At 36.5% G+C, this 14,183-nt stretch overlaps 1 protein-coding gene across 2 annotated transcripts in view; it reads right to left on the reverse strand.

Annotated features, from left to right (window-relative positions):
* Positions 1-14,183, reverse strand: part of VPS13D (vacuolar protein sorting 13 homolog D (S. cerevisiae)) — a 103,775-nt gene that overhangs the window by 77,131 nt on the left and 12,461 nt on the right. For both annotated transcript variants that reach the window (XM_009702077.1, XM_009702076.1), the window contains exons 17-26: positions 13,595-13,727; positions 9,838-12,057; positions 9,344-9,495; positions 7,510-8,544; positions 6,529-6,619; positions 5,840-5,966; positions 4,761-4,941; positions 3,573-3,755; positions 744-963; positions 71-281 (exon numbers count right to left, since the gene is read on the reverse strand). In XM_009702077.1, coding sequence (XP_009700379.1) covers positions 71-281; positions 744-963; positions 3,573-3,755; positions 4,761-4,941; positions 5,840-5,966; positions 6,529-6,619; positions 7,510-8,544; positions 9,344-9,495; positions 9,838-12,057; positions 13,595-13,727 — 4,553 coding nt within the window. The remainder of the gene's footprint in view (positions 1-70; positions 282-743; positions 964-3,572; positions 3,756-4,760; positions 4,942-5,839; positions 5,967-6,528; positions 6,620-7,509; positions 8,545-9,343; positions 9,496-9,837; positions 12,058-13,594; positions 13,728-14,183) is intronic.

The following is a 14,183-nucleotide window of genomic DNA, read 5'->3' on the forward strand; positions in this document are numbered from 1 at the left end:
ATAAAAGGCATTTAAAACACTGGTTTTAAGCTGATAGCATAAAGTTTAGATCCTATTTAGATAAACTCACTTGTCCAAGTTTCTCTCTACTTGTAACTTCAGTCTGAAAGGTTCTGTTAATAGGCTTCCTCCTGTTTGCCTCACAAAGTAGGATGGAAAGCTCAAATCCGCACTAGTATCTTCCACAGCCTTTGAATAATCTCTCTGATATCTTTCTGCAGCAAATATGTCCATGTCTTGCAGATCAACCACAATGCAGTCTAAGAGGCAGATGTGATCTTCTGCAAGTGCACAGGAGATAATACATTAAGAAAGAAAAATAAAGAATCAGTACAAAACTAGTGCAACTTACTTTAAAAGAAATTTAGTTTCTCCTGGAAGTTATTCTGGTGTGGGTTCCCCCCCCCCCAAATATTTGTAACTACCAGACACCAAGCTCATTCACAGGTAAACGTAAACTCTTAATTAAGAGTCCAACTATACTCCCTATATGTCTGCAATATGCACCTCAAAACATGCCCAAATTGCACGATTGTTCTTCCAGAAACCAAACTACAATTCCCTAATTCTTTAAGCTGCAAAAATCAACCTTGAAACTAAGAAGTAATTTCTTTTCAAATCTACAATCTTTAGACCCAGAGCCTTACTTTTTCAGTGTCACAAAAGATATAAGCAAAACTGCACTGCATTACTTTATATAGAAAAAGAAGAGCTATATGGGGTTTCTATTATTTATCACAAACCTGGGCTGTCAGGGTTTTGTACAATAGGTAGCTTTGATTGTTGTCCTTGTTGCTTACTCAATGTATTCAACACAGGCTCACTCTTCAGTCTAGAAATGCTTGTTCCTGATGATTTCTTCATGAACAATCCCTCCATCACTACTTTTGATTCATCAGCACTTGTGGTTTTCTTCATGCTATGTTTCGGGGTTCCCAAAGGAGATGAAAATTGAACTGAATCCTGCTAATGAAAGTAATTTTGTAATTAACAATAGATTTTTCAATTTAAATTCTAAGGAACCAGTACACCAAGGATCAAGCTGCAACAAATTCCTGTTAAAGAACTAAACACTTTATTTGAATGCCAGTATCTCTTACTGTAGAAAGACGGCCAAACTTTTTTCCTATAAACTTAACAGCACATTAAAACGTTTTCTTTTTAAAAAAGTTTCTTTCAGCAACATTTTCAAAAAAGCCGTGAAATCTTTTCAATGAGAAATTAATTCAAAACCAGTAGATTTTGCACAAAACAAAATAAACAACCCCATGTAAATTAAATTAATACAAAATAGAGGTGTAAGACTGTCAAGATAGCAAGTATTCTGTAGAGAAAAGGCTGTTAAATGTTTAAAGCTGTTTTTCAGAACATCTTCAGATGATGAAAACAAGGTATGCCATTATTTCTGCAAGATCACATCAGCAACATAGTATTTTATTAGAATATGTGAACAAACACTTCTGTACACGAAGTTATCATTTTATGTGCTTTAAATGCTTCAGTCATCATACCAAAACGTGCCCTAAAAATTTTCTGCAGTAGCTAAGTTTAAGACAGAATAAATCCCTACCCTTATTGTTAAAATCCCCCCAGGTGAAAAAAGAAAAGCTCATTTATTGATTTATAACATTTTAGACACTTCCCCACCATCACATATCCAGTGGAAATCTTACAAACTTTTCTACCTTCGTGATGCTGGCTAGCATCAAAAACCTGCAAAGGGTTATAGTTCACTAGTAGAACAGTCACATCAACGTTAGGAATTCATTCTCCCAAAAACATATATCTAGTGGAACAGGTTTACACACTACCTTTATACTCCAAAGCCAATTTCAGGGTTCATTTAGTCTGTCCTGATTTAAAATTACTAACCTCACGTTTCAATTTTACTCAGCTTCACATACCCTAGCAGAAAACAATCCTTTGTCTTTAGTGATCCACTTGCCCCTTACTCTGGGATTGCTCACTTTACTATCATTTCCAACCTTCTTTCTCTCACCAGCTTCTGATGCGACTGTACAATCTTTACCCATAAACTCTCCTTTCTGGTTTTAATTATTAATCTTACTTGCTTTATGTGCTTTTTAAATATCACTGGAAAAATTCATTGCAGCCATGATCAAAGATTTTAATATGAAAGATTTGAAGACATTAACATTTAACTTTATACTGTAAAGACAAGACTGAAAAGTACATGCAAAGAAAAATCATCACATCATCTATAAATCTATGAATTTATGCAATAAATCCAAATTAATATCTCCTCAGTCATGCATAAAGAGCACACCACAACAAATTTAAATCCAATTCTTACAGAATTCAGCAAAGTCTTTAGAACAGAAATATTATTTTTAACGCATAAAGGAACTTTTAAAATGCTAAATTCCATAAGAAAATTTCCTATTTTTTTAATGAATGAGGAGCACCTGAACACTATTATAAATACATGAAATACCTCAAATAAAACTGGATCCTTGTATGCATTGCCTTGTAAAATCCGATCCTCAAAAATAAACATAGGACAGAGAAAAAAATGAAAACAAAACCAAAAAAAACCAAAACCCCACCTGATCCTATTTCAAATCCCCAAGTTTCTACAGTGCTATGTAACACAGTATTTTTAAGTTGAAATAAAATTACTATTCACACATCCTTTCTTTCAACTTCTAACATTAATTCAGGAATCTACCACTTACAAACCTTTAAATATGTCAGCACATTAGAGTACAGAAGACAACTCAGTATTACACTCCAGTATTTCCTTAAAGACACTGGTAGATAAAAATCAGATGGAGGTAAGAGACATACCACAAAACTGCTGCAGCAATTCAGTCCACCTAATTTCTGCCCCCCTTTAAAAAGGGATTATGTGGCTCCCAGAGTAACTCCCCATTTTGTTGCATAGATTAGCTATAGAAAGCCATCCAAGATAGATCTTCCTTACCCCAAATTTTGTGGCTGCATCTCTCAACAGTAACATCAACTATTCCCTGTCCTGCGCCTAGCCGTCGGTTCAAACATTCACTGGAAACCTTTCATTAGGTTTCACCTAGTGAAAGCAATTGCACCCACCCAGTTTCATTAAGAGCAGGAAAAAAAAAAAATTTAAACCCAATTCTGTTCTCCAGTGTGTTCCAGTAAGTCTCAGCCAACACAGATCTCTATTTTCTGCTACTCACACTGTTGAATTTTTGTTTAGTGAAGAGCTGAGAAGCTACCAAACAGGGTTAGCTGAAAGCCCATTAAGCTCCCATGTTCAGATGGGCACCCAGCTGGGTCCTGCTCCCTAACAAGGCCAGTTCTAGCAAGTTCCACAGCAGAGTCTCCCCTGAGCCCTGAAGGTCTTCAAAAGCAAGCCCAGGTGTGGGCACAGAAGGGAGCAGCCAGGTACAATCAGCGGCAGGCCAGATCCAGATTATCCAGCACACTGGCATGGACTGTTTAACTACTAGTAGCACAAAGTGTATATACAAAGTAAAATGTAAGAATCATTTACCATTTTGATACAGAAATAACATAGACAAGAACTAGAAAAACCACAAGACACTAAATTAAGAAGTTAATTTTCTTACCTTGTTCTTTAATGAAAAAGTACCCGGCATACCCGCAAACAAAAATCTGTTCTTGACTTTCAGTTTTCCAAGATTAGCTACAATAAGACTATTAGACTTTGAGCTTTCAGGTATAAGCAGAACAGGAGCACCAGCCTCAATATCAAGAAGAACTCGGGAAGCTCGCTGTGCTTTATCTCTTACCTGGGAAGAGCAAAAAATAATTTTAAAAAAATTTAAAACAAATACAGGAAGTTGGTGTCTATTTCACACTGATTAGTACTGAATTCAGGAACACTATTCCTTGATTTACAAAATTAAGATGTGATAAAATTTTATACAAAAAAAACCAAACAAGAATTCAAACTCGTTTTAGGCAGAGAATAAACACTAGTTAAAAAAGGACTGTGATGCAAACAGCACACACCTGTGCAACAGGTGCAGCCATCAGCAGTGAAACATACTGTCACCACTGCACTAGAGACTTAAGTAATCTTTCAGTAGTGAGCTGTTAAGAAAAACTATTTACAAAAGGAAAAAACACATCATTTAGAACAGACATTTCAAAATCAGATTCAAACTTCCTAACTAATGCACAGTGAAGCATTTTAATATATGTAAGTATTAACCTTTTTTCTTCCAGTTATGAGAAGCGACTTTTTAAACAAGACTACCACTATTAACTATATTAATCACTCCCACATTAGGTTTGTACAAAACAGGCTATGACTGTCATGATTATTTATAGACTCTATTGTGCAGAAATTCAGCATCTAATTTCCTCAGCCTACAAGCCACCGAAGACATACACCTGAGCAGAACAGAAGGACTTCTCAGCTGGTTCTCCCTATTCAGATATTAAAACTACCTGGTGAAGAGTGGAGAAAAAGGCAAGATAAAATCTTGAGCCCTTTTTGTCCAGCGTCACCAAGATAGGAAAACACCTGAACCAGTGCATACTTCAGAATCCAGGTGCCAAAGTTTTAAGTACCATGCAAATTTGGTATTCTACACTTTAAAACAGCAGCAGGATGTTCCTAAATCAGGTCTTTTAACTACAAGATGAGTATAAGTGATCTCTGCTAACATCAGAACTCTAAAACCTCTCATCATTTCAACTCACTGAGCTGATGCATTAACATAAATTTTATATTACATTTCAACTTCCAAAAACAGGCTAGGAAAGAACAGAAAAAAACCCAGACATACTGTTTGTCCTTCAATTGCTGCTCTTTGTCGCCCCAAGACATCCTGAAGCTGAGTAAAATGTTGGATGAAAGACACCACCTCTGCCTGGAAACGCTGAGTATGCACATACTGAACAGATGCCATTCGCAGAGTGACATGCATATCACACTCCCTCTGTAGCAATGGATCTGGCCTCCCATATCTATGATAAAGGTTGAAAGTAGAATTTACCTTGCTATTCAGTTTTTTGCAAAGTAATCATATAGAGGATTTAACTGATGTTCACAGTTTATAATTAAAACTATTTCAATTATAGATATGAAAAACTGATTTTACATTAATTATTTCTAAATTATGTATATTTAAATGCTACTGAGTTTTAATTAAGCAAACAGGAAAATTTCTACATTTGGAATCTACAATACCTCTAATCTCTGCATCTAACATACACCTTTGGTGATTTTAAACATCTGTTCAGTTTTATACACAGAACAATGGCCTATAAGGTAAGTATTCTACTGCATGACAATATGTAGATTCAACTTTGAATCAGCAGGCTGCTACATTTTAAATTAATTCCATAACATTACTTGGATAATTTCTAATCTGATTAATTCTAGTGGGTGAAGGAGGGGTAGAAAACCATGAAACATCACAGGATAAGAACTATTGCTTTACACAAAGCAGAACTTCAAGAGTACGCTATGACAAGAGCAAACCCTTAATTCCAATATTAAGGAGCAATGGAAAATCTATTTCATCAGTTGAAAAAGTCTTCCAACTTTTAAAAAACAACTACTATTTTATGCAGGAACAAACTATCACCTAAATACTTTCAAGAACAACTTTAGAGGGAAATAAAAAACTATTTTTCCTGATAAGCTGTGTACACTGCACAACAAAGAAAAGTTAAAAATCCTAAGTTTATCACTGCAAATGTTACAAGTCTCATTTAAGTCACAAGCATCCAAAACAGAATCACGCAGATCTGACAGTTGTGGGTTTGGGGTTTGGGGGTTTGTTTGGGTTTTGGTTTGTTTTTTTGGGGGCTGAGGGGTTAAAGGTGTTAATATCAAGTAACAAGTTGTTTAAATTCATACTTATAGACTTGGAAAATGAGTGCCTCATCACCACTTGTAGTGAAACGTTCTCTGTAAAATTCTCCATGAGCTGTAAGATCACTTAAGGACAGACTTCCAATACTTCCTTGCAGGGCTAAATCTCCCTCTGCAAAACAAAAGACAGCCAATTAGTATCGTCAAACACAGGTAAGTTACTGAAACCTGAAAGTTTCTATTAGTAGGATAAACTTGTTACAGGTAATTAAATAAATCACATTCAATTAAACATGAAACCTCACATTCAAAGAAAATCATCTCTTTCTGCTACAAAGACTATATTAATCCAAACATAACTCTCCGCTTTACATACATAATGTGATCACACCACTCTGATTTGTGAAAACTTAGAATTCTTTTTTTCTCTAAAACAGTAATATACACCAATGTTCTGCTCTGTGAAAGTGAAGAATTAAAATCCTAGCCAATCTCAGCTACAATGATCAAGGGTTTGACAACTGGGAGGGATGCAAGGATTTAAAATCAAGCCTGAAACGGCAGAGGAAGAAGCAGTGGGAAGCGAATGCGCATCCTGCCCAGGAAGCAAACACACAAAGACCCCAATGAACACCAAAAAAGAACCATTTCAAATCACAACTCCAGTGTACATCTGCTTTTACTTTAAACTGCATACAACCTTAGTCCTCCAATCTACTCTCCAATCTACTCACCAATCACTTCCAAGTGAGCCGCAAGTTTTGACACACTGGCTTTAGCCAGCTCACTAGTTGTCTTATTCAGTACTAATGACAAAGAATGGACCTGGTCAAACAAAAAGGAACAGACTGGTATTAAACAATATGACTTGCTAGCTGGAATATCTTGTTAGCTTTTTTCAAGACAACTGCACTGTAACACATAAGTGGCAAAGAAGATGTATCTCCCTCTCAGTGGAAAACACTGGAGGAAAGCAACTTTTTTATTTCCTTGTTTGCACATTAACAGGTCTCCCAAGCAACTCAGAATGATCACGTCATCAACAAATCCTAGCACTGTTATCTTTGTCTTTTTCAAGACTTGCCATTTTTAAGTTAGACTGCAGAACCTCTGGGCAAAGACTACATACACACAGATTTTTTTTAAAAAAAATACATGTTAATACATGTATATGTATAGACATATATGTATATAAATTCATAAAAGTATATACTTTAAAAAAAAAGCGCCATAGTACCTAGAACAGCACAGTGCCAATTTCAGTACGTCAGGTCTTTAATATTGAAGCAACCTTATCATTTAAGGGACCACAGACATTTAGTCTGTGCCCTGCATTATCCCAGGGAAGTAACAGTCCCTGCCCACCAGATGTACACTTTCCTTAGACTCTCAGGCATAGAGCAGACTGGATGGGGCTGGGGGCTGGCTGTCAAACTCTACCTGCGAGAGCTCCATTGGATGAACATGGAGCATTCTACTTCGGCGTCCCTTCAAGTGGCCTACACGTGTCTAAGGAGGCTCCCAGAGCAAGGGAGCCAATCATTTTGCAAATGTTCTGCTTTTACATCTATGCACACTTTATATCTCCTGTTTCTGAATTTATGCGCCTTCTCCACTAGAATATAAAACATTTGATTTAAGTGTCACCTTAAGTTTCTATAAACCAGACGTTCTATGACAGACAATCCAATTACTATTTTGCATCTCAAGTATACCTTCAGATCCAGCTTAGTGTTTACAGGCTCTTGGGCTTGAGAAGCTGACAAGGTATTTATTTCTGATTTGATTGTCTGTTGAGTATCTTCAGGTTGCAGTTTCATAGCATGGTTATCAGCAGTGGATCCAATCCCAAAGAAATCCAGTATCACTACCCAAGTTTGCAAAGTTATTAAGACATCTAGACAATTAAAATCAACATCTACACTTCGGTTAATTTTGTTATAGTGAGAAGAAAATTCAGGATGTTTCCTATCCACTAGAAAGATATTGATATGAACTAATGAATCATCAAAGTTACTTTTTCCACAGGGCAACTTGGATCTGTCTGCTGTTGGAGAAGGAGGTGGGGTCAGAGGATATTCAGAATCAGCATCTTCTTTTTGCTTCTTACGAGAGGCACAAACTGGTCTTTGGTATAGCTGAAAGACATTAGTTGCTTCTTCCATATGGGAAGGCAGGGAACGCGGCATATCTGGATATTCTACGTTGGATACCAAAGGACAAGACTGTGAAAGATATTCCTTATGTGCTAAACTGGATGGCTTGGGTGCTCCACGGGACACCATGAGATTCTTATACAGAGAGTCTGGGTTTTTTTCCAGAAGATCTTCCATCAGCAGAGAACGCAAGGCAATCTGAATAGACAAAGTCTGAGGATGATCTTTAGCAAACTCAACATCAAAATCCTGAAACTTAAGGCTGACAAGGCCTTGGGCACCAAGTGTAAGATCACCACTTAACTGAACCTGGAGCTCTGAGATATGAAAGTTTGCTTGAATCTGAGTAAAAGATTTTGTTTCCCTGATAGCTAACGACTTGTTTGAAACAGAATTAAAACTAGAATGGCTGAATAAGCCATTTTCCTTCCGTTCACTTGAGAATTCTGTGCCTGTACTATGAAGTGATGCTGAAGGAGAACTAGGGCAAGTTGAAGATACAGAAGTGGTTGGAAATTTGTTTAAGTCTTCACTGTAAATTAAATTATCCAGAGTCTGAAGGACTTGTTCATACACATGTTTTGCTAACACCACCTACAATTTAGAAAAAAGAAACAATCATGACATTAGAGCTCTCTATATTAATAAAATCAGTACATACATTTTAAAACTCACAAGTGGAAAACTGTGGAATTTCAAATCAGACAAATTTTAAGTTTGTCCACAAGTGAAAAATAATCCAGAACAAGGTACAAGGCAAAGCTGAAGAAAAACAGTTCTTCTGTATTAGCTCTATATGATGACAAGATCTGGAAACATACAGGATAGGATAGGATAGGATACCTTGTATTCCTAGGCAAAAAGCATCCACATATAGTTAGTTAAAAATAATTCACCATACAAACTAGCCTTAATTTACCATGCAGAGATTATACAGTAACATATGGAAAAAACATTCTACTTAGCCATCATTGCTTGTCTCCTTAGCTTTAGACATTTCAGTTTCCTCTATTTAAAATCTCTGCTCCTGCAAAGGTCTTTTCACGATAATGGCACTTTAATTCTCAGTTTCTACTAGAACTGCAAATAAACATGTTTGGACAGTGGCATTTGGACAGTGACACATTTATTTTTCCTTCTGTGGTAAGTGTTCAGGGTAAGTAAAAGTTAGACTAATTCATAAAGATGTCTAAAATGCCCCAAAACAAGATTAAATTTTGGTCATTGTTATTATGACTTAACGACTCTTATGACTCTTCCAACCACAGGTATTAAGTATCCGATCTCTAAACTACCAACATGTTAAACCTGAAGATAATTTGCCTGAAAAATACTTATCTTCTATGCAGGGAAATATCTTTATATTGATAGTAGAAATACTACATTACTATACCTGAAGAGGGTTCACAAATTTCCCTTCGATCTTCATAATGCTTGATACTCCAAAGTCTTCATTACTCAGCGGAAAAGTTAAATCCAAATCTGTCTCTAGTGGTATCTTTTCCAATTTAAACTGGATGGTGGTGTTATTCAGAATGTGGAAAGCTGTTAAGAGAAGGTGAAATTAAAACAACTTTATAATACGTGACTTGATTATCCTATAAAGACTGTACAGCAGAGACAATATAGTAGTTAACTTGCTCAGGATCTCTCAGCAATGCTAAAATAAGTATCATGTAGCTGTTTTGTAAAATTTCTGCATGAAAGGCACTCTTCAGTTTTTGCTTAGGAGCCTAGAAATGGATATAAATAAAATCACTTATCCATTGTAATTAAAATTGAGCAGTATATTTCAGGAGGATGGGTGAGACAGGATATATAATCAGACCTATGGTCAATACACATTTTTAGTACCATCCACTAGTCATATTAAAATAATTAACATACCATGGCCTTTATGTAATGATTCAAAGAAGTCATGACGAGTGAAATGGGATTCTTCCTGGCTATTAATACTACCAGGACCTGAAGAATGCAGCCCATGAGATATTTCACTTGCAGGCTCCTTCTTGCTTGTAAATTGACTGCTATTTAAAGAATACATTTTAATATCTTTAATTTCAACTTGCAGTCTATCACTTGTAGATTCATCTTCTCCTGGTACAAAATTCTGAATAGATATTTGTCCTAGATGACCTACAAGTAGTTCAGAGCTACCAGGCTTTCGAGGTATTGAGACAATCGGTGATTCAATGTTTATATTTAATATAAGCTTAATAGTATCAGTTTTGAGAGGCTGTGATCCAAATGCATAGCCTTCATTGTCTTCTAAGTTGGCAACATCTCTTGATCGTGGTGTTGTATCAAACAAAGAAACCATTTCACTGTATTCAGCAGTTTTAGTTGCCAAGACTGTAGTAACTTTTGAAGCTGCACTTTTCAGCATGCTGCGGAAATTCTCTTCCAATTCATCCATTGACAAAGTCAGTTCTTTCAAAAATTTTGCTGAGTGGTTGTAGTGTAAGGAAGCCATTTTGAGGTTGAGAGAACATTCCTCTTTTGACTTTTCTGTGAAAGTGAAACTTAAAGCATCTGGAAGGCTATTTGCATCATCAAGCCTAAAGAATAGTGAGTCAAAGTAATCCACATCACCAATGAGATTTTCATACCTTACTGTATTCCCTATGCTGACAACATACTGGTTCTTAATACTATCTTGTGTTAGGTCCATAAGATGAAGGCATCCAAGAGAGCCATTTACATCAAGTTTACTACACATGGAGACATTGACTTTGGTGCCACCAATACTGGCTGTTGCAATTTTTCTGCCATATTTTTCTCCATTTGTCATGCCAACTGTCCTGAGGAGGAGTATATTTAACCAGTGAATATCAACTGCTACCTCTGTATTCTGTACATAAGTAGACTGGAAGGTTTCCTGTTCCCTCCAATCTCTTTCCAAGTCAGTTATTAAAGGCTGAGGACTAGAATCTTCTTTCTCCTTCGGGAAAGATTTCTGGAGAAACCCAATCAGTTCAACAATAGTCTCTGGATTAAGGATGATATCCAGGTTGTTCACTTGTACAGAGATCACCTGCAGACTGCTATCCAAATTCATCGATGGGCATTCTGCACTCACAAACTGATACTCTAATTTTATCAGGGACTCTTGATCTCTTCCATTGTTACCAGATGAATTATTTGAGCCTGTAGTACATTTCTCTGCCAAACTACCTACATCAATGGGATGTGCATCACATGGTCCATAAACTGGTGACTGAGTCCTGCTGTCTCGAAGACTTCCTGTTGGTACATCAAAACTCAGATTCTTATGAGAAGCCATCAAAAGATCAAAATCTGTTCCATATGTCTGCATAGTATCAACCAGTAGCAGGCCATGAACAGTCAGGGACACTTCTGCATCATATGGCCTTTTCACAAAATGGGCATTGGTGCCAAAAACCTTGAGTACAGAGATGTATCGTCCATTACTTTCAACACCCAACTGCATACAGTTTACTTTGAATTCAGCCAAAAGCAGCTGAGATTCAACAAGAACTTCCCTGGTATGTTGCTCGAGCATTACAACACTCTGTGTTAGATTCATTACAGAATCATGCAAACTGCCAAGCTGGTCTACCTCTGCAAAAATCTTCTCTTTCCAAAAAAATAGGGCATCAGAAGACTTAGTTTCAGATGTACTCAGCTGTGTACAACAGTTCTTCAGAGCCAGTATTTTGTCTTCATTAATATGAATTTTCAAGTCTGGCAGAGTGCCAGACAAGACAGCGCCTGGGTATTTTGGGTCAGATGTGTATATCAATCTGCGCTCCAACTGCAGGTGAACATTGAATTTTTCTACCACATGAGTTGGACCCACATCACTATCCTGAACGTGTTTCCAGTTGTCTTTCACTCGACCCACCATGATCTGAAGGTCCATAAATGAAAGGGTGTATCTCTCATACATTTTTTTACTCATTAAATGTGCTTGTAGCTGCTCTTCACTTATTTCTACTCCAGTAAATTCAGACATTTTGATGCCACTATTACTGTTAGATTCTGGTGGTGGAGTATTGGGAGGAGTTGCAAGAGGTGTTTTATATTCCTCGTCACTCAATTCATTGACTTCTGAAGAAAAAGTATCTGCACTCCTTTTAGATTCTTCTGTGGATTAAAAAAATAACAGTAAACAAACAAATAAACAAAAGTATTCTCCACCCTCCTTGGATGTTCCCGCATCATTACCCGATCATCCTGTCTGAAGTTGTTTTCGTTTGTTGGGTTTTTTTAAACACAAAGTATATCTGGTACCATCCTTGCCTCCTTCCACTGTCTTTTTTTTAAAAATCTACTACACTTCTTTTATATGCATGCAGATGTCAGTTACAATGTACTATGGAATCTATTAAAAGACACTATTGTCTCATTTTTTAACCCACTTACTATTACCACAAGATTTACTTTTAATCAAGTTGTTAAAAAAAATTAAAATCCACTACTCTGCCTATGCAATTCTTTCAATCCTCAAAACCAACTGAAAGGTAACAGCTACTTAACTACAATATACTTATGATCAGAAGTTTTTGTCCGATTAACTTTACTGCCTAATATTAACTTTCATTTTATTATCATAAGAAAAGTATTCTTTTCTACTCTGCAAAGGAGGAACAGCCCCCAAAATTTTCCTGTAATTTTGTACCTTTTTTTTTTTGAGCTCAAGCTACTCTGAACAGCGAAATGACTCAATATCACAGGGAAATACAAATCAGTCTGGCATAAATGATGTGTCTTCTTTTTCTACTTTGCCATAAGACAGAATTTACTAAAAAGGAAGCTATTAAACCCTTGCTGATGCTAGAAAATATTAAATGATTCAAAGACATCCAGAGTAAAAACATTCCACTGTAGACATTCTTGGGCTTGACATCTCAACTTCCCACTGCACCACCAAACAGCTCATCCTACAGCTGCACTTTTTAAAAAAGGAAGTGAATACCACATAGGTATCTCTTCCAATTTTTATGACATATCCTCACACATCATACAGTTCAGCTAGATTTTAAGTACATCTAACTTTATTTACAAGTTCCACTGTACTTTCTTTTTAATTTTCCTGCATTGTTTTCCTAGTGGAACAGGAAAGCAATTATTTGTTTAAGAAGCAATGATCTTCACTTCTGATACAAACAATGGACACCAATTTTCTTTTCACTTTTATTCAGTGAAATAATATATAGACACATGTGCTAAGAACAGAGATCCATATGACTCCAAAATCAGAAGGCTTCTTCAAAGCTTACTTTCACTGGGAGCACTGTCCCAAAAAAGCATTCAACAGCTTAATCTTACACCACTCTAAGCCAAAATCCTATCTCTGGTAAAGGGCCTGACGTACTAGCTTCACACCTGTTCACAGCCTTCAAGAGGTGCAAGATATCACAGGGGAGCTTTTAATTTAAAAGTTAATCCCAAAACAACTCCAAATCCCCAACAAAACCAAAAAAACCCACACCCCTCATTGTTTTTAGAACTGTATATCAATCTTAATTCAAAATGTATTGATAATAGTAGAATTTGTATGTGAAACTCTATGCACACATAGGGGAAATAACCTTAAGTCATCTCTACTTTCTACACAGACCAAAGAGTTTCTGGGAGAAGGCGGAAAGAAAAGGAAAGCTGCAATAATTCTAGGCCATACCTTGAGAATTGGTAAGTAATATTCTTCCCAGATCTACAACAACTAACACTGGATCCACAAATTTGAAATCATCAGGAAAGATCACTTGAGGGGCAGAAATATCAAGGCACACAGTCCAGCTTTTGCTGTTTTCCTGAAAGTTAAGAAAAATATAAGAGCCCATAGGAAATAGTTTCCCCTCACATACAAAAAAAGCCATGTCAAACAAATCCATCTAGCTAGCCACTTTTTCACCCAAAGAGCTAACCTTCACAAACTTCAGCCATACTAAAGTTTGGTAGCTTGTTAAACCACAGGCTCACATTCCAGTCAATGAAGAGACATTTTCAGTAGGTGAAACATCCCATGCTAAGATAGATGCAACGAATCCCTCTCCAGATGGATTCCCCATCTCTAGGCTGAGGAGAGTGAATCTACCTGCATAGCTAAGAGAAGGTACCTACCTTTTCATGACACTGGATCAGATAAATCCTTGTCAAGGTTATCCATAAATACAACTTGTGCTAGATTGTTCTATCAAATATCAAACTATCACTTTTTCAGAACAAGTATTTTCTCATTTCACTGAAAACAATATAAAACAACTATC

The sequence above is a fragment of the Cariama cristata genome, unplaced genomic scaffold (assembly GCF_000690535.1).
Source record: "Cariama cristata isolate BGI_N322 unplaced genomic scaffold, ASM69053v1 scaffold15116, whole genome shotgun sequence".
In the NCBI taxonomy this organism is placed as follows: domain Eukaryota; kingdom Metazoa; phylum Chordata; class Aves; order Cariamiformes; family Cariamidae; genus Cariama; species Cariama cristata.